Consider the following 24595-nt stretch of genomic DNA (forward strand, 5'->3'; position numbering starts at 1 on the left):
AGACACCAAGGTCAGTGAAGAAGGAGAGGGAGGAGGTGCTCCAGGCGCCAGAGCAGAGATTCCCCTGCAGCCTGTGGTGAAGACCATGGTGAAGCAGGCTGTCCCCCTGCAGCCCATAGAGGTTAATGGTGGAGCAGATATCCACCTGTAGCCATGGAGGATCCCACGCCGGAGCAGGTGGATGCACCCAAAGGAGGCTGGGACCCCGTGGGAAGCCCGTGGTGGAGCAGGCTCCTGGCAGGACCTGTGGACCCGTGGAGAGAGAGGAGCCCACAGTGGAGCACGTTTGCTGGCAGGACTTGTGACCCTGTGGGGGACCCACGCTGGAGCAGTTTGTGAAGAACTGTAGCCTGTGGGAAGGACTCATGTTGGAGAAGTTCGTGGAGGACTGTCTCCTGTGGGAGGGACCCCATGCTGGAGCAGGGGAAGAGTGTGAGGAGTCCTCCCCGTAAGGGGGAAGGAGCAGCAGAGACAACGTGTGATGAACTGACCACAAGCCCCATTCCCCATCCCCCCACGCCGCTGGAGGGGAGGAGGTAGAGAATTCGGAAGTGAAGTTAAGCCTGGGAAGAAGGGAGGGGTGGGGGGAAGGTGTTTTAAGATGGGAAGAAGGGAGGGGTGGAGGGAAGGTGTTTTAAGATTTAGTTTTTGTTTCTCATTACCCTACTCTGATTTGATTGGCAATGAATTGAACTAATTTCCCGAAGTCGAGTCTGTTTTGCCCATGACAGTAATTGGTGAATGATCTCTCCCTGTCCTTATCTCGACCCACGAGCCTTTTGTTATATTTTCTCTCCCCTGTCCAGCTGAGGAGGGGAGTGATAGAGCAGCTTTGGTGGGCACCTGGCATCCAGCCATGGTCAACCCACCACAACAAGGCAGGAATGCAGGTCTAATTAACCATCTAATGCACAAGACACTGCCTCATTATAAAACATGTTTGTTTCAGACAGCCACATACACTATGCAACTAGGGGACCATCCCGTCTATTTGCCTAAGTATGAGAGTTAATCCAAGCTGCCCTGTGCCTTCATGTGGGATCACCGTCTCTGTCTCGCTGTAGGACATAAAGAATAAAAGCCATGGCCTTCTCTCTTCTCAAAGGAGTTGATTTGCCCAGGTTCCCTCAAGTCATCTTTAGTTGGTCCCATGCCTTTGGTATGGCTGTGACACTGTTTACCAATGAGGTACACTCCTGGTTTTCAAGAGATGGAATTTGACCCTTTCATGGTTCAGGAGTCCTCACCACTTTCACCAACCAGCAGTGAATTCTGCCTTTAGATCAGTTCTGCACATCTCACTGTGATAACCTGTACCTGTTTGCTATCTGCCCAGTCTTTGCCAGCTCTTCCCTGATACCTTCCCCCCGTGCAGTTCTTCATTGCCCTCCTTCTTGCTCTTGCATGAGCAGCAGGATCTACTTCTCCCTCTTCAGCCTGATCAGACATCATCTTTAGCTCCTTCAAAGGTAACAGTTTGTAGGCTGGAGAGTGGAAAAGGTAATTAACAGCCCCAGTGATCTCAGAAAGAAGCAAAGCGGCTCCAAGCTGATGCGTTCCTTTTGTTCTTGGAAAAGGAGGGAAAGGGAGCTGTTTTCTCAGCTACTTTATTCTGGAAGACAGTCAGGTGTGGCAGGCAGCCAACCACAGGCAGGTTTGGTAAAAGCAAGACTAACTTCACTAGAAGGATGCTTTTTCTCTTATGAGTCTGAAATTAGTTGTAGTTTCAGTCAAAATGCTATCCCACATTAACAAAAAACAGTAACAGAATATGTATTTACATAGCACGTATGTGTTTTGTGTATATATTGATATACATACATATATACATATATATAGACAGACAGTAAGCTATAAAAACAGAGGCATAGGTCTATTAAGTGGGGAAAAGGTTTTGAGGCAAGGGAGTGAAACATTATCCAAAACAAGCCAGACTTCAGCATGTTCCATTAGAGGCGTGATGTGTCCTCCAGTGACCATGGCTAGGGATTAGCTGCGTGTCCTCCTGGAGGGATGGCTTTCCCCAGCTGACAGACCGGAGAGTTCAGCCCTGGTGAGCCGTCAGTGCTGCCACACGGCCGGTGGACAGGACGGAACGTCTGTGCCGATCATTTCTTGTGATCCCAAGTACTCCCCACAGGATGCTTTATTATAAGGAGCAGAAAAATGCATGGCAGCCTCATTCTAGCCGTAAAGACTATGTTTTTGATGAAACGATGTCATAGAAACCCTCTCCTTTTTCTTTCAGCAAAACAACACAAAACCCAGAATTTTGGGAGTGACATTAGCAAGTCATATTTTGCAGCATTGCTTCAGACTGTACTTACTGTATAGTTGTATTTGTTTAAATTTTCAAGATACCTTCACCGTGAGGAGAAATTTGAACTTTTTTTCTTTTTTCAATTAAATCTGAAACTTGGGCAAAATAATTCAGAATTCTTCTCATGGTCTTAGCAGCCATGCACAGTTTGCAAAATACTGTCTTATTTAATATAAAAGAAGTGGTCTAAAGATCTGTCCATTTTTGTATAGACGACTCTAATGAAATTTCCAAGGCATAAATTTGGATATAGAATAAATCACATTTAATCAAATGTAGTCCTGATCTAAAGCAGATTTGATGAGTCTAAATTCTTCAAAAATATCCACCACCTGACTAATTTTGACTCTTCATCCCCACTAAAATCCATGTCTATTTCTATATAAAATTTTAGATTTCTATCTACATCTACCTCCTCTTGCCTGCCTCAGGGACCTTTGTAAAGTGAGACGGCTAGTTGATCCGTTTCCTGCTCAGCTGCATACAGGTAACCTAAGGATAACTTCTCTGATCACCACGGTGCTGGGGCTAGAGAAGAGATTCCCAACGAGCAACATGAGAAAATGGACTTCCCACATGTTTACCATGGATATCTTTTAGTCTGACCAAGTTTAGACAGGCAGATTGTACCTAAAATTACTGGCAATTCATCTTCATTGTTGATGAGCATAATCATGTCTCTGGTGCTATGTCAGCTGCGATTTCATTCCACACGCACCTTCTTACTCATGTTCAAGACTGCCAGTGACGTGGACACAGCTACAGCCATTCCTTTAAAATGTTTCGAGTTTCAGGAAGACTCAGGGCACCACAGAGCTAGGCCGAGGCGAATTATTTTTGACATTTGCAGCAAACGAAAAGTAACTTGGAGAAGAGGCTGTCAATGAGCTGTGCAATGTGGCTGCACGTCTCATGTCTGCATTTCTGCTTCAGAGGGACTGCTCCTAATTAGCACTGATATCACCAAGTACAGTCAGGCATGCATGGTATGTAAAGTCAAATATAGTAGTAACTCATTGTTTTCTACCCCACCTGGATGAAAATGTCTTCCCTTTTTACCAGATACTTCTGGACCCAGGCTCCCTGCTCTCACTGTGCATAGAACTACACCGCATGGTGCAAATGTGCAGGTAGAAGTGAGATCTGTGGGATGTTATTACTACAGTGACCTGCGGTGACCTGAATTCAGTCATACCAGTGATTAATTTTTCTTGTACTCACAGAAAGCTGCAAGCTAAAAGCAAGGGGGAACCTCTGTAAAATAACAACGAACACAGCCAGAGGGAAAAGAAAATTGCATCAGACGAATACATTCTAAATGCTGACTCACAGCACCCCACGTTTCCTCCCTTGCTGCCTTCAAAACCCTCCCTAATCTCCTCATCCCTTCAGTTTACAGCTCAGTTTAGAGTGCCCGTGAAGTGCCCCCCCATCCCTTGGCTTTTTGTTTTCCTTCTACTCCTACACTTTCCATTTTTGTCCAATGCCCGCTAAACCATTGTTTTCTCGATCTGTCATCATTACGTCAGACCGTCCCTTAAACATTGGAAGGGGGTCTGTAAAACAACCGCCAAAACCCATATTCACACACTTCCTCCTATCTGCAACTGAGTCAACACAGTCCTGAGCCTAATTTAGTCTACCTTTTACTAACTATAAAGACAGATATTATGAAACTAACTGCATGAAAAAGTCAAATGACACTTTCTTTAGAGAGATTACTTCGACTTTACATGTAAAAGTTCATAAACATGGCTCTAAAGGATGAGGCTTACCTCAGCTTCATTTAGAGAACCCAGACGGCTCCTTTGCAAAGTGTGACTGGGAAACCACCGGATCATTAAAAAAACCCTGAGATTACATGTTCCAGATTTGCAATATCATAAATTGCAAGAAACATAAAGCCTGCTCTAAGCTCTAAGATATGCAACTTAGTTTAATAAAGCACATTATAAAATAACTTACACTGTAATTCACAGCAAATTATGCATTTTAGAATTGCTTCAAAATTCCTTTTTCTAATGAAGCAATATATAAGCAAACAGATATATACTGCAGAATTGACTGGAAAAAAACAAGTAGAAAGTAGAAAGGTGTTTACAGCATTGTTTTCTTGTATTTTCACACATCAGGAAATTGCCATTTTCACCTGAAGGCAGGAAGCACTGGGTATTCTATCGGAACCCTGTCCTGCATGGTCAATGATGTTCTGGGACTTGCATTCCTGTTCAGAGTAACATCAGTTACCAGATACAGAATACTTCCTCATGTTGTTTTGGATATTTACATAGAAGTTTATGAGAAAAAGAAAACTTTACGGATTAAACCTTCCTCTGAAGTATAAGGCACAATCCAGCAGCATGTTCTTATCCCTACAGCTAACACTGTGTTGGGTACTGGCGGTCAAACACAAAGGTATGCTTTGAACTGCCCTGGAACAACCCAGCTGGGAAGAAATTACATTTAATCAAGTATTTAAAAAAAAATACATGTTTTCAAATGTAGGGACCTGCATAGGCTTTATTGGTGCAAGTCATCCAAGTAAGTGGAATTATGTACATGTAAGACAATCTGTGTCAAAGCCAGCAACATGTGCATGCAACGTAAACAGATGTTAACCCATCTGAATCGTTTCACAATGTGGCTACAAATGAGAAGTGCAAACACGAACAGCACAATGCAATCCATTTGGGAAATTAGTTGGAAAATACTAACAACGACTAAATGAAATTTCCCAGCCAAAACACCACCTATTTGAAGGAAGAAAGCAAAGTGAGGACATGGTCCAGAAACCTTCACAGTGGGGAACCTGGGGACACGGAGCACAACCCCTGTCTCATCACCAAGCTCAGAAACATCCTCCGGCCCTAGAACATGGCAGCTAAGAGTCCAGCCACTGCCAGCGCAGCAGCTGGTTTGTACTTCCAGAGCTCAATGTAAATTACCATTCAGATTAATGGTGTTAGATACAGACTGAACTTTTCCACTATGCAATCAACTTGCGAAGGAATTGATTCATACTACATTATAAGAAAGCCATTGTCAGAATAGGGTGATCTCACTAAAAGAACAGAGGTGGAAATCTCAATGATGTAGCATATTTAAGATGCTATTTCCTTGCTTGCAGTCACATGAAATATTATCAGTACTCTTGTAGTTCAAACAAACATCTGAAAAAGATACCATCCATCATCAATTTCCATGAAGGTGTATTACAGAGGACATTGGCAAGTCTTTCTTTAAAAGTCTGTATTTTTACTTGTTTCTAAAATTGGAAAAAAACATACAGAACAAAAATTCTTAAGTAAATGTATTTATTATTATTGGATTTTTTAATGCAGAAATACTGTTATTTCAAGTATAGGCTTACAATCCTGTTTCATCATTCTTTATGCCAAAACAGACAAGAACACTCTGGTCAACTGCATTTTGATCAGGAGAGTCAAACTGTGGTTTCAGATATTTATGCACAAATCTCATTGACAGCAGGATCAATTATATTTGCACATGAAGTGAGAATCTGTCCCAAAAAAACACTAAAAAAATTAAGAACTCTTTCTATCTAACACCCTTTTTACACAGAAAAGCCACTTGCATACATGGAAAAAATATATATTCAGGATACGAAGACCAAGTTCTCAAAATCCATGTCACTTTGATTGCTACAACATTAAAATGCAAATTAGTCTTTTAATATGGACAACCAGTTGTGACACAAACAGACACAGCTCTTCCCCCATTCCATAGTTTTAACTATGTATAATTCGGTGAATACAATTTTCAGAACAGACCTCTGTTTCACCTGTCCATTGTTTTAAGAAGTTAAAAGCTTAGTTCTTTATCAATGGTTATGAAGCAATTTTCTATCCTTTCACATTTTATCTGAGTATCAAATACCGAAAGAGTGCTCTTATTTATTTCCAAGAATGCCTTGTGCATTAGCTGGTGCAGCTCAGAGCAGGATATGGATAATGCTGAAAACAACTACTGAAAAATATGGGTTTATGCTGAAAACAATTACTTCTCTTAACTGTAACCTCTTTAGCATGGAATAAGGCAAGCATCAAGGGACATCTGGGCAATAGGAAATGGTTTTGTAGTTGTTAGTAGCATCTTCTTTCTTCCTTTGTACTATTAACAAAAGCTAATGTTAAAGCAGTTATGAAGAGCCAAACGGTTTCTCTACTTCCACTTTAATGATAGGATTTGCCTAAGTAAATGTTATCCTCTGAAAGTGAAATTCACATTTCACAACTCAAAGTTTCAGCCTCCGGACCTACAGCTGGAGGTCTGTCTAAATGCAACAGAGGACACAAACCAAAACCATCTCTTAGTTCTAGGGGTCACCTCACTCAGGGACACCCAACCTGAGCCAGGTCCTAGAGGAATGATGCGCTCACCATCCTGAAATACCGAGGCTGAGTCGGGCGCCAGTTATCAACCAGGGGGAGATCAGGTTCGTTCTCAGCATTCTTGGATAGGCTGCGGAGCTTCGCCATCTGCAGGAGAGCAAAAATCAAAGTGTCCTGATGGAAATCCCTTGGGATCAAATCCACAGCCCAACAATTAAACCAAGGAGGCTGGCCCAGCCCCAGAAGCTGGGGAGAAAGTCTCCTTCAAAGTTGTGAAGATGTCCTTCACCCCATCACCACAAGAACTGTACTCATGTTCTTTTCCTAGCAGTAATATTCTTAGAAATAGTCAAGACAGAAAAAACAGGTCCTATCTGAACAGGATTGTGAAAAGTACTGTCATTTATATACTGTCTACAGAACTGTGTACAGCTACAGAAACTGTGGGAAGTCCTCAGAAAATGCGAATAGGACAGACTATGCCCTAATAAACCTCTCCTATTCTAACCCTGCCTTAGTGTCTGATTGTTAAGAAGTCTCTGGAATTGCAAGGTGTTAAGGCTAAATTATAAACTAATTGTTCATTTCCGTGGTGGGTCTGTAGCAGAGGATATATTCTGCTGCAGTGACACAAAAAAGTCCGTTATTAATAACAGGAATGTAAATCTGGATAACAACTTGGTCAAGGTTTCAAATGGTTTGTAAACAGGGTCTGCAGCTTGACTCTCCTTGGCCATTTATTTTTTAACCAAGGTATGGTTTTTTTGAGGCATGCCGTAAGAAGAGTTCTGCCCACACTCTTCAAAACTGTATAATGCTCTTCCTCTACTGCTTTCTGGTTTTCAAAGGATGCAACACACATACCCACTTACAGATACATCATGCTCATTTGTTGTCACTGCCATGCACAACATTAGACAGAAAGAGTATCAGCTGTGATTCGGACACTTGACACTTCCATGTTTGAATGGCTTACCATGAAAAGGATGCATACATTTTCCCATGTGTACACTCAAAAATGTAGCCCCACGCATGGCACGCATCAACTTTGTTTGCAACTAGCTTCAATATGCTGATGTTATCTACCTTTTATGGTACAGAGTTCAAGTCCAATAGAAGCAGAACTTCTGTCTGGGCTGTAAAAGCTGGGTTCACTGTGACTATACTAATTCCAGTTTATGGACTGAGCTAGCTCAGACATCTCAACATTGCTCTTCACTACACGGCTCAGAAAAGCCGGCTATGTCAGTTTGCCTAAACAATAATGAGGTCATATTTATAACCAGTATAATATGCATCAGCTGGATTATTCATCTCAAATTAAATTTCAGATTTCAGATGAAGAATAATTTGTATGGGAATAGTAGGAGATGAAAACAGTTCATCAGTTTTGTTAATACTGATGAAGTACTATTGGAGAAGAGATTGCTGGTTTTTATTATTGTTTGTGGAAGATCTGCCCTACTCAGTAAAAAAAAAAAAAGCACATATTCAGGCTATAGCTACATAAGGGTGAAAAAATTAGTCTGCAATTGGATAGAGTTATTCCACAGTTAGATTCCTATCCTTTCATTAAAAGTAATCTGAGCAGCTAGGCCACCCACTCTACATCTCACAGGGATTTCTGGTGAATTGATTTTTCCTGCAGAGTACTGATTTGCAGTGACTGCACTTATCGTTGTGGCTAATATACTATTACCATCTGGCTGCAAAAGCATCCAAGTGATCCACTGTAAATGCACACGCACTTAAAATAATTACTGTTAATGAGGCTGCCATGGTAGTACACTTTCTAGGATTAGAAATAATTGGTAACACAATTCTTTTTTATGAATACATTATTTAGACTGCAAGCACTCTGGAGTGAGGAAAGTCTTTCTATTGTATTTGTATACAGTACCTCACATACATTGCTAATTCTGCCTGAAAAGCCGTTATCTCAGGATAAGAACCAATGTCCCATCTATATGCAGTTATTTCCTTTTTACCTTAAATGCTCCATTTTTTCTACAGTAGGGCCAGTTAGAGAACAGTCTGTATGTTTCCCAAAACTCACTAACTTTAGATAAGCTGAAAAAAAGGCTATGACCCAAATACAGCAGTGATCAAAAAGTCTTTTCATGAAGCTAGATCAATGATGTGATTAGTTATTCCTTTGAAAACACATTTTCAATCAGAAATGCTCAGTAATGACTACACTTTTCCCAACAAAATCCATAGCTGATCTTCTGTAATATAAACCTCTAAGCAGATTTATTTTGTGGAAACCAGTCAGACCATATTTGTATTTTTCACACAAGTACCAGCTTCAAAATAGCCCACATATTTTAATTTTCGGATCAGCAAGGAAACAGGAGGCAGATCAATTCAATAAGCTGTGAAAATTAAGCTGTAAGTTATATGAATACATTACCGTATTTCATCTCGTGCCAGCTAAGGTTCCCATCATACCTGAGTTCTATTCTTTAAAAGATAAAGAGCCACATAAATACAAAGTACTAGAAAATAGATTTTTTTTTTGTGATACATGCACATCAATTAATACAATGAAACACCTTATCACCTTGAGAACCTAAAATGAAAAGTTATGTGCCTACATATAATATCCATATAATATGTCAGTCACTTGATTAATGTTCATGTTCTCACTATCCTGGAGTCTTGAAATTTGTGATATCGTATCATTATAGTCTGCTGAGTAGAGGAATAATCTCAGATGAGAAAACTGACTTGTGTGGTACAAGTAGAATAATAGGCTGAAATGTGATGGAAGAGGGCATTCAAATTTCCATAAATGGGATTGAGGGGGAATGAGGGTTAACAAGAAATACTTCTTTATGGTAAGTGACCAGAGAAGGCTTTCGAATTAACAAGAAATTATAGTTATCTGATGCTGCTCCTCTTTGTGAAAATTGAGCTGGTACACCTTCCAGAAACATGGGTATCAAGCACATGATACAATACTGCCGTAATTTTCTTGGTTACGTGATGCCATCTAGAATATGGGGCAGACAGAATCACCAATCCCATTAAATTTGTACTCCAATAAAAGACGTTTTTGAAAGAAGCAAGCTATAAGAGACACATTTGCAAAGTAGAATGTTCAAAGAATTGGAAATGCCTAGCTGCATTAGGTGAGAACACTGGCCTCCTGCTTCATGCAGTGTGCAACGTAGTTAGGGTACGTGATTGTCCCACTGCATTTCATTGCAGATGGTCACTTTTTCACAGCAGCTTTATTTCATAATTTGTCCAGTGATTACCCTCAAACATTCATCATGACAAGCAATGAACACTTTACGTGAGGAATCTTGAAAAAGGTTGAAAAAGTCCTGCATAATCAAAGTTGTTGGTGCAAACCTAACATAAGCTTTAGCTAAACGTGTCAATGTTCTGATTTAAATGGTTGCAGGAGAATACAAGTTAATGGCTTGAGCTTCCCTACATTGGCTCTTGGTGTAATGCAGTGTTTTGAGCTCTGTGTAAAATAAAAGGTATGAGCCACATCCAGCTCCATCCTCTCCTACTAGCAAGAGTTAACATGGTGGGAATGCAGGGACTGGGAAACAAAAAGAGAACTACTCTTTTCTTCAGTTGATGTCGCAAGAGGTCTCTTGCCCACAGGAGCAAGAACTCTCATATATAGTAACTACTGCTTGCTGTCAGTCACACTCCAAACTGCTATAAACTCTTATCATCTACACTATGTTATGATTTCACTGATTTATAAAGCTCTCTGATGTCTGTGGATTCAAACCACCATGATGTCAGACATGGGCTAGGAAACAATGAGCTGTTCCAAGTAGAGAAGGTCATCATCTCTGCTCAATTAGTTAATGTAGGAGTCATACAGAGACAGATAAAGAGATGTGTCTAATAGGTTGATTGCACATATTAGGTTGTAGACTGCAGTCCTTTGAAGATTTTTACAGGTTCCCTATGGAGTCCCAAGGTAGTTTCTAAGGCATTCAGTTCTTCACTGTCCTTTTAATCATGTAATTTCTAACAGAATCCAATGAGCATTTTCCTTGTCAAAAGAGTAAGATCAGGTTATGGCATGTAACTAAAAAGAAGCGGGTAAAATATTATCTATTTGAAGTTTACCTGGTCTGAGCTGACTATGATAGGCTCTCTAAGAACAATCCAGGTGATGCACTCTTCGCAAGGTGGAGTGGTGAAAGACCCATGGTATGTCCAGTAGTCATGAGATTTAGGGAAAAGAACTGAAGGATCAAAGTTTGGAAAAGGAGCTTCTTTCCCCTTTGAAAAAAACACAACAAAGCCAAACAGAAAACTCTTCAACAGCTCTAGTCAAGATTAGGTAAAGATGCAGCTCTGGTATTTTAAGAAACAGAGAGTGACTCTCATACTTCAAAGGTATGATCTAAGGAAACTAAGCACACATCTACACAAGACATAATGATGCAGTGTAAAGGTAAGTGGACTGAATGACCCTCACAGAGAAGCATGACATGACATACAACTCCATGATGATACTTCTTGTACCTGAGCTAACTCATGTGAAGCAGCATCCAGTACCAATGTGCTTCACTCATTTCTGTGCAGAAATACTCTTCCTTCTGGCCTCCTTTCTTATGGAAATTCTGCCTATCTATTGAATATTGGATTAGGTCACCATATAATGAAATGAGACAGGTACTCTAGATTTATAATAATTGTGCTAATAACAAACAAGACAGCCTATGAAATGTGAGATTCTTACCACATAATGTTATCCGAGACACAGATGCCTAGTCAGTGGCATTTCCAGAGCTCCAGTAGGCAGCCTATTTCAAGACCGAATGGACCAATTTCCAAAGGTGCCTTTCTTTTGTCACTGACCACTGAGGGAATAAGACTCCATGCCTAGTTTTTAGGTGAGTAAAGTTTGGTGACACAACACTCATTTTCACAAAATTGTAAGGCCCACTAAAGCCAAAGAAGGCTCATATGTAAATGGAAGAAAGGACTTTTCTTGTTAAGGAAAAGCTACCCATGGTTTTATTCACGAGTAATCTGGCAATGTTGCAGAGCAGAATTTGCAAACTAGAAAGTCATGCCTCTTGATTTTTTTTTGTCCTGAGAATTTGCAGCAATCTTCCTATAATGAGAAGCCCACCATCGTTACCTTTGTTTTGATAGCATTTATTTCTTCCAGAATTCTCTTCATCTCTGGTTTGGGCGTTTTCCCTACCTGTAAAGAAGAAAGCATGAGCTAACCAAAGAGTTCTGCTCTATCGTTTTTCTTCTTTCTCCTATTTTTTTATATGTGCATCTAAACATGTATCAACTATAAAATTACAATGCATTAACCCAACCTATCACCCCTGCCAGCTTAGTAAGCTATGTCTTCTGTCTGTACCCTCTGTCTGTACTCCAACAGATACTATGATCCAAATGAGGAAATTGTATCAGTACAGAAACTCAGCGTCACGGGTAATTTCACAATAGAGCTATTCCTGCTGACACTGAATTTTAGCCTAACAAAGATAAACAACTCTTCAGGCTCAAGTACAGAATTTGGAAAAAGTTTCCTTCTAGTTTAAAAACCAGATCTCATGGTCGGATCTACAGGTTGCAATCATTGATCTCAACACAGACGTCCATCTTTCTATCTCTAGTGAATATTAATTAAACAAGAGAGAGCAAAGGCCAATATTTCAGGCTAAGACTGCATGCCTCCAAAAGGATTTTAAAAAAGGATGAGTTACATTGTCTGTGAGCTAGTTTTGCCTGGGAGAAAGTTCATGAAAAGCCTAGGAGCGGTATCTGTCCTTGAAATCAGTCCATGATTAGCACAGAAGACAGCTGACTGCTATTGGTCAGAGGGCCGCTACTGACATTGTGTCCCCAAAGCAGGGGCAAACACATCTGGTTTTACAGCTTCCACCAGCCACATAGTGACAGAATAGCTGCTGGGACAAGTGTGTGTAGTATTGGGTACCATTTGAAATAACATGACTCATGCTCTATAACTCGAAAAGCATGCATTACTGAAAGTCAAGCCCTTCAACGTGGTACGATCCCTAGAAAATATATTCAGTGGGGTTTGCTATTTTAACCCTGTAAGAATAGAAAACTCTATAGTAGCAGGACAAAGAAGGGTTGCATGCTTCTACTTACTTGCAAAAATATGGCCAAAACAGCTATTCCATCAGTTCTTCTCACAGCATCAAGATAATTACTGTATTTGGGATTCCAGTGTAACAAATGTAGCTGGAAACAGAAAAACATGTAAAAAAAAAATCCATTATTGAATAGCAAGCCATCAGAGGCTGAATTTAGAGTTCTTCATATACATGAGAGAGCTTGGGACAACAAAGAATGAGGATTAGGCCTTCCAAAATAAAAAGAAAAAAAGGGACAGAAATTCATATATGAGTTATATCAGCCATATATTACCATTTAGACTACTATTTGCTTTAAAATAAACTATAAACAACTTAATACAGAAATTGCAAAAAAGAACAGAAATCTCATCTTAAAGCTGAAGAACACAGAAAAGATGCCTAAGTAAGCAGGTAGAACATGCAGTTCAGAAGTCATCTACCGATATGCGATTCATATCCATTCGGCTTTCAAACTGCAGCAATTCTAGCAAAGAATCCATATGAATGCAAGCTCTGTATATTATTAGTCTACAGTTCTCATCTTCCCTTACAATCCTAAAGTGGTAGAAAATCAAGGTGACACATTCTTCCTCCTTTCTGTCACTACAATTTCATGTTTCTGCTATAATACTGTACTTTCAGGATACTGTTTTAGTAAGTTTGCATTGCTTCTCAGTAATTCAGTCTTGCCGTCCTATGTTTCAAGCCACGTTGGTTTAAGAACATGGAAACTTTTGTTCCACACAGTATTTTTCTTTTCTTATGCTGTGAGAATTACTTCAACCTGATTCACATTTATAAGAATCAATGGGAGTAAGAATAAAATGTCACAGACAAATAAATAGAAAGAACTCCTTGAAAAGCAGACAAATGATAAATTTTGTCCCACCTGAATGATAATGACAAATGTTATTTTACACCCTATTTTAAAGTAAAAAGTGGTCAGTCTTACCTCTCCTGCATATCTCACTCCATTCACAACATGCTCAGAGCCATGGTCGTCAGACGAACCCCAATGAAAGTGAAGCTGACGCAGCCTATAGACTCCTGGAAGTGGCCCACCTCTCAGCACTGCAATTGATAATCTGCAACAGCATTAGACTCAAGTATCTTCCAATTCTTTTAAAATAAATATATATATTTTTTTAAACTATTTACATACATATTTATATATTTACTGTACAGATGCTCTACATTCTGAGAGTAGTGAGTACCTCTTGGAAATCTGCACTGCTTTTAGCAGCACTTCAGGCAACCATCTTCAGCTATATGCACTTACAGGCAGATGAAAATTATTTGTATCTAGGCTTCCATTATAGTCAATAGAGATCATTGTTTTAATTCAGCTGCATAAATGTGCATCTAGTACCTTCTGGGATATTCCAAAGACACCTGGACAGGACTGGAAGATGTGATACAAGATCTGCAGAGTAACTGTACTTTTCTAAAGCAGTATCAGCACGCAAGGTGAAATACATTAGATTATCAAAAATGGCATGAGATGCCTATGTTTGGGTAACTGAAGTAAGCCCCTAATCAGAACAGTCAAGCCTCTAGAGCAATTCTGCTTGCCTTAAGGTAGACACTCAACAGACGGTGACCTGAATTGCTCTCTGGACTCCATTGATTAAGTGTGACTCCATCTCTGTTGACTAGAATGGGAGTTTAGAGACATAACCCACCTACTTTTAAAAGCCCACATAAGAAACCTAAATTTAGACGTCTTAATCCCCCCCCGAATTCCATCTAATATCTATCTATATCAAAGCACACAAAAATAGCCATGATTAAGATCAACTACTGAAGGGCTAGATGATAAACAAATTCCCACAAAACACTACAAACTGTGTCTCTTACTGCAGGCTATGACTTATTTGTTTAAAAAGCTATGAAATTACTGATGCTGCTTCTGCTATAATGGCTGCTCCCTCCGGCTGTGGAAGAGGAGAAAGAAAACAGCAAATGAGCCAGAAAAGAAATCACTGAGAACGCAAGCTATTTTCCTAAAGAAAAGTTCAGCCTGTGATGAACAATACTGTGTATTCTAAATAATCGTAACATTTTTACATTATACACCAAATGAAGGTGATGTATTTGAAAAGATCTCACAATAAAAAGGGAAGAACTTCTTCACATTCACCAAATACTAGTTAATATTAAATTCTCATTCACTTTATTTGGAGTTAGAAGCTATAGCATTCCTATAAACTATTCAGCGGTTCTCAAGAACAGGCCTTTATATGCAAGAGAAAAATATCTTTAAATCTGAAAAGGAATGAAATCCATTATCTTCTCAAGAAACAAAGTACTAAGAGTATTCTTTACTGAACATTAAGAGCAAGCTGTTATTCTCAACAAATTCCTTTTACTTGTTCCCACAGACATTCAGTAGTGTGGCCGATGCAGACACGGTAACAGTAGTAGCTGACAAGGCCATTAATTCTCCATTAAAATAGATCTGTAAGACCAAAGAATCCAGTTTAAGGTAAAAACGTGTCATTATTTCCACTAATGAGCCATCAGCAGACATTTTTGATTGGGCGTTAGGTGAAGCTCATCATCACCTCGTGCCAACACATTCCTGCTTCACTCATCTATAAATAGACAGTAGCTTTTACTTAGCACACTTTAAGCAGACAGAATGATGCAAAGACTAAGATGCCTATAAACCAACATCTCCTGAAGGACAAAAAGGTGTTTTCTTTCTTTTAATTGCAAGTGTGTAGTATAAAACATAGAAATACATGAAATGACAATGTAAGTAAATGCAATTTCCCTATGTCACTAAATGAAGTTTCCCTATGCTTTAAAAAAGATAAACAAAACAGTTACAAGAATGAAGTTCCCCAATATCTAAAACATAAAAAATCCCAAACTATGTCTGCATAGCTCAAAGTTAGTAAAAGAAATCTTTATTTTTTTTAAACATGTGGCTTGGAACCTAAATTCTAAAGGGATCTTTATCCTTTTGGGTTTTTGTTTTCAGAAAATACTAACACAAATAAATACACACCCATATAACAGTTAGAAAAAGAATAAAAGGTAAAAGTTTATAAAAGAAACTATGGTATCTTTAAATTGTTTTTCACTGGTGTTAAAATATAGCTTTATTTTTATATATTTACATATTTATATGTAACAGGAAATTATTCTAACAATTATTACACAGGAAATGTGCACCTTAAATATCTGAGACTCCCAGTTTTAATGCTGCGATAGCTGTTTTCCTACCACAAAACACTTAAAAAAGGATGCTTTTCTAGAAGGCCCCGTGACCCGCTCTGAGCTTCTACCTACGACACTGCATGAAACAAAAAGAGCTTTAAAAAAGGAGCCTGCAGGCTCACTCCCTGATATATGGGCAGCCAGCTTTTCTTAGTCCTCTGAAATACTGCGTAATCCTTTTCACATGGCTAGCTGAATGGCTGGACTTACTTCTGAATATTGGAAACGTGGCACTTCTGTTCCTGTTTCTGCTCTGCAGGAAGTAACAGGATGGCCATAGCAAACTTAACCAAAATGTAACTCCCTCAAACTTGCTGTCATTAAAGTAACATGGCCCAGCTGCAGGAATATACAAACCAGCCCAGGAAGACAAGGGAGAAAAGTATTTACTCCTTTTTGGTGCCTTATCGTTGCAAACTCTCATCCTGTTGCTCAGTGACTGGCTCTTTTTATATGGGTTTGTACATCACCCTCCACCAGTGCCTGACATAAAAATGTCATGTCAGACTGAAGCTCTTGCTCAAATTCCGTGTCCCCCCCCCTCCACATTGAAGAACGGTCTATCACAGAGCAATCCTACATGGACACACATGTGGACATCAGTTCCAGGTAAAAAAGCTCACCTTTTATTTGATCCATCATAAACTGAGCAGCATGAGACAGAACTGGCTAATAGAAGAATGGTTTTTTTCTACTCTCAAGGTAATCACCAAGGCAGATGTTTGCCCCAGAGAGGGCAAGTGTCCTTGCACAGAAGGATATAACTAAGGCGAGAAAAAACTCTCTATCTCACTCTGTGTGTTTACACAGCAAAATGAAGGTGTGATGCAGTTTGAGTGGAGATGGCCGCTCCACTCACTTTACTTTAGTTAGCAGGGTGTCCTTAACAACAGAAATGTGACAAGAAGGTTTTGAAATAAGTGCATCCACTTGCTGAGCAGCTTAGGTAGGGGTCTGGTTGTTAATCTGCGCTAATGACAATTGTCATCTATCCTCACTAAGGTAAAACTGGCAAAGTTATGCCTACACAAATGCCTTCCCTTTTTGCTGTGAAGGCATACTGTGAAAGTCAGGTGGAAAAACACAAGGAGCACCAAACAGACTCATGAGGTGAGTTGTGTTTATAAACATGAGAAGAAATAACCGTTCTTACAAGGTTTATGATCCTCATATCCTGCCAAATCCATAAAATGAACTGGTAAACCTCAGTGAAATTAAATTAGTAAGGTATTACTGCATGACAGTGAAAAAGACACATTACTTCTGTTATGCTGCTTTATAACAGAATCTAACAGTGCAGTATAAAACCCACAGCTTTTTAATGACAGTGCCACATTTTAAATGTTATAAAAAAGCCTCTGCTCAAAAGAGGATCTCTGTACTGAAACAGTCTAGCTAACTGCAGGGATAAAATGCGTTTCCTAAAAGCTTTGGGAACCGAAATTTCAGTTCTCACTGAAATTTTCTTTAAGCAAGCACTGAATAGATATGCAGAATTACTTTTGTGTTTGAACTTTGTACTCTTACAGGTACAGACTGGGAAAGAGAAGTGTCTGACCGAAGTCTGTCAGCATGCCACCCACCCTCACCTGCACTGCAACACACCTTTTCCAGTTTCGTGCCTCTTGATCACAGCCTGTTCATCAGTGAGCTCCCAAATGACCTTTGTTTGTGATCTACGGTAGGGCTGAAATCCCCATCTCCAGGGGCAGAAAAATGACAGTCCACTGCGTAACTGTAGCCTCAGCAGGCCCTTGACTGTTCAAGCATTTTTATCTCTAACAACGGAAGTTCAAAGTTAACAGAAACTCAACTCCTAAATTCCCTGTACCCAAGCTCTGCAGTGCTCATATTAACACTCAATACCTTCACGCAGACACTACAAATGATAGATGTGTTAAACACTGAAGGAAGAATTTAACTTTGCTGCCTTTTGGGGTATGTGGTATAGCTATCGATTGGTAGGTACCACAGCTACACAAGCACTGGCATTTAGCCGTGCTATTCTTGTTACGGCTACTGGCTTGTTCCAGTGTAAATTCAGTACACAAAATGTCAAGTAACTTTTTGCAGGAATCAACCAAAACTTGAGTGTCTATGGACAGACTTCCCACAGTTTTAATTAAAGTTCCTGGGTTTTGTCCTCATCAGTCAACAAATAAATGTTTATTCACCAGAAGCTGATAATCAAAATCTCATTTGCAAAGATAAGTGAGATTTCCCACGAAGTGGTACTCTAGGAAATGCTGTCCACAAGCACTAGTCATGCTAGTGAGATGAAAAGCAACAGGCTCTCACTACTTACAGTAACTGTCTCTTTAATTTTTTTTTGCATTATCCACTTCCAAAGGCACACATTCCTTTGATAAGAAATTGAAAGATTCTGCAAACAGCATCAAGGTAACCGGTACTCCAAGCCCTTAATTGTCATCCATCAGAAAGTCAGTAAAAGAAGTAGGAATCTGTTTCGCCGATGAACTCCCATAGAAAGTGCCAAGGAGATAACAAAAACAACAAAGTGAGAAGTTGAAAGAAGGCATCCATTTGACATAGCCTTAGTGTACCTCTCCCCAGCTGCTGTGTCTGGGCTGCAGTACAAGACTTAGGTATCTTTACTGTTTATTAAATGATTGAACACCTTGATCTAACCATCTAACCAAGGTATTATAAAGAAAGCCAAAGAGTCATTAATTGTAAGGAAGTTACAAGCTATATATCTCACACAGCATCATGACAATGGTCCCACCAGTTAGGTGCTCTCAGGACACTTCTCTGGCATGAATATTTTTGGAATTTTAAAAGCAAATGGACTCTGCTAGTAGAAATAAGATTGCAGCCCTAATTCAGAACAAAACCAGAGTCACTGATGGATCTAAAAGAGTACCCGAGTTACCATTCAGGCCAAAAAACATAGCAGTGGTAGGCTGCCAAAGTACCCGAGTTCTGGTATGGGTTTTATTGGGCACAGCCAGCTAGGAGGTTTTGATTTCAGCTCCCAGTTCTTTCCTGGATTTTGAGACTCCAGCCTCCACCTGCAATGATTTTACAGTGCTTAAGGTCCTTCTTCCACATAGGTACAGTAAGACAGGCAACTGAGTCCACAACAATCCATTATCTTGTACGGACAGGCAACAGAGGCATGACACAGCTCCTAAAGCAAGTATCAGTCATCAAAGCCTTCAATTGTATAGCAGATTCTTAAAGTCAACCAGACTTTATAAATAGCTGGAGATAAATTCTCCAATTCCTTCCACTAGACTAACTCCAAAGATAACAGTAATAAGGCCTTTTTCAACATAATACGTGAATTACATTGGATGGCACTTTCCCTGGAAGCTTCTCTCTAATCATTTGAGTTTAAGAAACTGTTCCAATGGTGAATATTCAAAGTATTCCTAGCAGAGAAGACACGATGGAAGTAAAACTTGGAGATATCCGAAGTAATTCATTTTATCACTCACCTTTGCAATTTATTCAGCAATCTATTTCATCCGCCACTAATGAAAATCTAGGTAGAACTACAGATATGGGTATGACCGCTCTAACTGAAAAAGTTAGGAAAATAAAGTAAGCCCTTAGTTTTCTGGTTAACTCAGAACTAATTCAGATAGAGTGATAGATGGAGTGATTGATAGATAGATAGATAGATAGATAGATAGATAGATAGATAGATAGATAGAATGTCTTTGTTCCAAAGGAATAATGCTTCATTCCTATATGAATGCTCTTACATCTGTATGTATTATGCAGCTGGTGTTCCTTTACACAAAAAATGAGTCACTGTACATATCCTAAAAAACTTAAAACATGCTCAAGTCAGTAGGAGTATGCACAGTGGAATTCGCCCTGCAATTAGCATTACATTAGAGAAGGAACACCACCCACAGACTCTGCAGGCAATGATATAACAAAGGAGACATAACAATAAACACTGAATGTTTCTTGCCTTCAAAGAGTTGAGAAATACACCTACTTTTTTTCCAGTGAGTCACTTTTTATTTCTGAGATCAGAACACAATAGTTACTGAGCAGTTCATCTGAAAAAAAAATTCAGAACATTCCAAAACTTTCTGCTTTTTGTGGCCACAGTGTTGCATCCATGCTGTGGATTGCTGTGCCTGGATACTCCCTCCCATGCAAAATCTGAGTAATTATAACAATAATTACTTTGACATTTATGCAGAAGATGTAACCATTGATGTATTTGATGCTGTTCCAACAAATACAAAAGATGGTAAAAAATGGTAAGTAATGGTCATGGAGGTCTTCTCATATGCTACAGCTACATCTCTTCACTGATATATCGTGTTATCTGACATCAATAATATATTTATTCAAATAACATTAAAGATTCCCACTTTGCTAGAAAAGTAATCAAACACTTGACTGCATAGTCATTTGTGAGTTTTTATAGTGTATTAGCTAGTCCAGCTTATATACATTTTGATCCTCAGTTTTCATGAAACCCAAGTCATTCATTAAAAATCCATTAAATTAAATCCACGCCCACAGATATTTAAGATCAATCAACCTACTAGTAAAATTAGTAAAATTCCTCCTAGTAATCATAGCTGTCAATCCTAGTTATATTGTAACAGAAATTGGAACTTCTGATGCAGTTAAGAAAGAAGTCTGTACACTGTGGAAGACACACTTTTCAATATTTTACTGAAATTGACATTTCTTTTTCCTTTTCTTACTATTCCATGTCCTACAAATAATAACACAATTCTGTTGACCTTGATACAAGAATAAAGAGTGAGGTATGCATTTCATTTTTCCTTTTTATCGCAGTACTAATGCAATTTCAGACTTCTTTCAGTAACGTTTTTCCCTTTGAAATACAGCCAACAGTATTAACATGAAACGTCAGTGGTTCTGCCAACATAAACTAAATATTTCTAGCACCTGTTAAACAGAACAGACATATCTCTTCAAAATATATAACCCACTAACTCTTAAAAGCTATGCATTATATATGCAGCACATTGTATGTTGTCATAACTACAAGTTGGTAAAAGATTTTGAACATTAAAGCTAAAACACCGGAATTTCTTAGCCCTGTAATCCTTATTAAGACAAAATCTCACGAATGCCAAAGGGAGTTTTAACTGATTAAATACTATCACTTTGTGGCAACATCTGGTTCATTACTTCAGTATCAGAAATTACATGGATACAGTTTTCAAATATTTTAATTTCAGCCATATACACAGTTAAAGATGTTCTGCTGGGCATCTCAAATAGCTCGAATGGAATTCAGTCCTCATATAAAGCCTGGACTCCTTGCTCTTGGAAAGCAACACAACTGCAATGGCTTTTGCAAGCTCAGAAATTTACCTTACACCTTAATTCATCCTGCACCAAGCTTCTTTGCAGCTCTCTCTATTCCCTAGGATTTTACCTATGGACTTTTAAAGTAGCCCTAGGCCTTTCCCACCAGTTATGCAGGGCGCTGGAGACACAGAAACCTGTACATCACACACAGGCAGTACGCAGAGACCTTCTGACAGGCATGAGCATTCAGAGCACACTGTCTTCCAAGCAACTTGAGAAATAGTCACTGATACATTATGGCAGCTTGAGATGAAAACAAAACTAACCTGATCTATCGAAAGAATCGTCAAATACAACTCTGCAAGTTTTCCCATTATTGAGGATGGTCTTAGCTGCACCAGGATCATAACTAGCAAACCATGGCAGTAGGGAGCGATCGTAATGCACTTCTTTGTTATTGATTTCAATAGGAGACTGATGGCGTCCTTTGGCAATCGGGTAATTTTTGTGCCACTGATCTGGTCCTAGAAAAAAATACAGAGAAATATCGTTAAAACCTTTTCCAGCTAGGTATGAATTATACCTGTGTTACAATAAATGCAAGCTTGGCTTTGCTTAGCTACAGAACATCAATTAAATGTATTAATAAGTAGGTTACTAATTGCCTGTTGTTAGTCATGCCCTATCAAGAGTTTCACTGTATAAAAAGCAATTAGATTATTCTAGCTGGAATACTGGATATTGCAAGTCATTCAACTGGACCTAAACTCTCACAGCAACCTCCGGACTTTAGGAGGAGGACTATTAGGAGACTGACAATGCGCCAAGTAAGGAAACTAGAGGTGTATACTCCAAGTCCAGCAGTGGCTAGAAATATGATGGGATATACCCAAATGATTCAAATGTGGCACCATGTACCCATCTGGAGAGAGAAAAGGCCACTGATACCTGAAGAAGACAGGAATTTGAAACGTGGATTTAATTATCGTCATGGTTTTATCAAGAACTTCATGTCGAAAAAGCCTGACCGAGGCCGAGCTGTTCTTCCTACAGCAGAGGAGAGTGGAAGAACAACAGGCCACCCAGGTTTCCAACCTCTGCAGGCAGGAGGGATCGTGTCTGCACTGCAGATCAGCACTGCTCTTCCTGCATCAAGGCTAGCCTAAAGCTGGATTTTAAAGCTATGCCAAATTTTAAATTATATTAACAGTTGGAAAACTTAACTTAGAGACCTCTGCCACCGCCTCTCCTTCCACCAGCTTTGCCTCTTCCACACCTGCGAGTGACGACCAACCGGCCACGCCACCTGGCTGTGCTGCCACTGCACAGACCCAGGCCCGCCTGGAGCCCATATTCCCCCTCTTCATGCAGGCTCAGGAAGTGGGGCCTCCCGTTTTGCCTGGGTTTTGCTCCCAGACCCGCTGCCTGCAGGGACGGCGGCCGCAGAGGAGCCGGGCCGGGGCCGCGGCCCCGCGCCCCCACTCACCGTTGTCACTGTCGTAGCCCCACGGGTAGTAGTTGGGGTTGATCATGATGTCGCTACCGCGCCCCGGCGCCGCGCCTCAGCCTGTCCCGGCGGCTCTGGCAGGACGGTGGCCTCGTCTCACGGCGGCTTTTTATAGACTCCCGCCAACTCCATGCCCTTCCCCGCCGCCGGCGGGCCGGGAGGGACAGCAGGGCCCCGACCGCCGGGGGCGGGGAGAGCCGCGCTGCCTCGCACCGCCCGCCCGCCGCCGCTCCCGCTGTGAGGCGCTCCCGCTGTGAGGCGCCCCCGCCACTGGCCTGCCGCTCCCAGCCCGCTCCGGCCTCCGGCCTCCGGGCGATTCTCCTCAGAGCTGCCGCAGGGGACGGGGGTTGAGGGGGTCCCGCTGTGTGGGGGGTGCCGAGGGTGATCCCGGCGTGGGGCAGCGCGGGGGACCCGGCACGGCTCCCCAGCTGTCCTGGCGTCCGGAGGCTGCGGGGAAAGGAGCCCACCCGGGACAGTGCTGGGAAAGGATTGCTGAGGGGAAAGGGCTGCCGCCTGCCCCGACGCCGAGTGAACAGGAATATAGAAAAGCACGAATGTCCAGAACTAGGTACAGGCAATGTAGGAATATTTTTCAAATTCAAGTAAGATATGTATACATACACACACAGACAGACATGCACATTAAACAGGAAGCTTAGCCTGGCTGGTTTCAGAAGTTAAATTTACAGGTTACAGGCAGGCTGGCTGGGCTTCTTACAGTTGTTTGTAGAAAGCCTGTTTGCCGTAAGACTGCATCAGGTTAGGAGAGGCTGGGTCCCTCCCGAGGGGACCGCATTGGTGATGTGTTTCCCACTCAATGTGCAGCACAACCCTGATCTGGAGGTCAGCTGGGGATGAGGGGATGAGTCCAACAGCTTCTGTGTGCAAACGGCTATCACAGGTTCACACCCTTCCCTATGAAATTCCCACATACACACTTGGGTTCCAGCGCTGCTCCCTGCTGCGCTGTCTCCCGCTACCTTCATAAACAGCTTCCCTGCAAAAATTTGGTAGCATTAATTGCCCCTGGCCTTTAAAAAGGTACGGCTTCCTACTGAAAGGATTCTTGGAAACTGGAAATCACTAAACTAGCTGAAGATCCAGTTCTTGCCAGCTCCAGATAAAATCTTTATTATCAAATTAAGCATCGGATCTGTTCGTTTTGCTTCAGCTCTAATTCTCCTTTCATTTAGCAGGGTGTTATGCATCAAATTGCACTTAAAATTGTGAGCATACTTGTTAGCGTGCATGCGTTCCTTATGTGACTCGCATATGACACACAGAAATCAAATGACTCCTAAAAAATACTTGTTATTCTGACACATAGGGAATTATCAGGCAAGTTGGAGAAGACAGAGGTTAGCACCAGTGGCGTAAAATGGATGAGGGACTGACTAGGCAGAAGACAAGACATTGGAGTGAAAGGTAAATTATTGTGATTTAAATTTTAGTAGACTTTCTGAATAAGAAGTGAGATTATTTTATTTGATAGTAATGAAGTGGGGACAAAAGTACAAGTTGGTTAAAGAAAAATGCAAATGGCACAGGTTGGAAACGTGGGGTTGTCATACAGAAAAGTTCAGTACCCCTGAACATTGTGTAAACTACAGTGGGTGAAATTTAGTAGCAGAAGGTGCAACATGGTGGTCTTGAATCATGGTCTTGGCTGTACGTTTTATCTGATCTGAAGTGGAAGTGAAAGAGAAGGAGGAAGCGTGGGATTCATTGGTGATAAAATGTCAATAAGCATTACCAGGCAGGAACTGCTCACAAAAAAACCAGGCACAAACTGATGGCATGTCAC

At 40.6% G+C, this 24595-nt stretch overlaps 1 protein-coding gene across 2 annotated transcripts; it reads right to left on the reverse strand.

Moving 5' to 3' along the window:
* Nucleotides 1-5621: 5621 nt before the first annotated feature.
* Nucleotides 5622-22925, reverse strand: LOC143156263 (carbonic anhydrase 3-like). Of its 2 annotated transcripts, XM_076329466.1 has the most exons (8): nucleotides 22771-22925; nucleotides 21611-21808; nucleotides 13735-13853; nucleotides 12796-12888; nucleotides 11801-11866; nucleotides 10777-10932; nucleotides 9086-9135; nucleotides 6756-6819 (listed from the first exon to the last, which is right to left on the reverse strand). In XM_076329466.1, exons 1-7 carry the CDS (start codon nucleotides 22814-22816, stop codon nucleotides 9118-9120), a joined length of 696 nt encoding a protein of 231 aa, XP_076185581.1. In that variant the 5' UTR covers nucleotides 22817-22925; the 3' UTR covers nucleotides 6756-6819; nucleotides 9086-9117. The 2 variants fall into 2 exon arrangements, with proteins under 2 accessions (XP_076185580.1, XP_076185581.1); XM_076329465.1 differs by lacking the exon at nucleotides 9086-9135 and having other exon boundaries at nucleotides 5622-6819.
* Nucleotides 22926-24595: the final 1670 nt, after the last annotated feature.

This window comes from Aptenodytes patagonicus, chromosome 2 (assembly GCF_965638725.1).
Source record: "Aptenodytes patagonicus chromosome 2, bAptPat1.pri.cur, whole genome shotgun sequence".
Classification (NCBI taxonomy): Eukaryota; Metazoa; Chordata; class Aves; order Sphenisciformes; family Spheniscidae; genus Aptenodytes; species Aptenodytes patagonicus.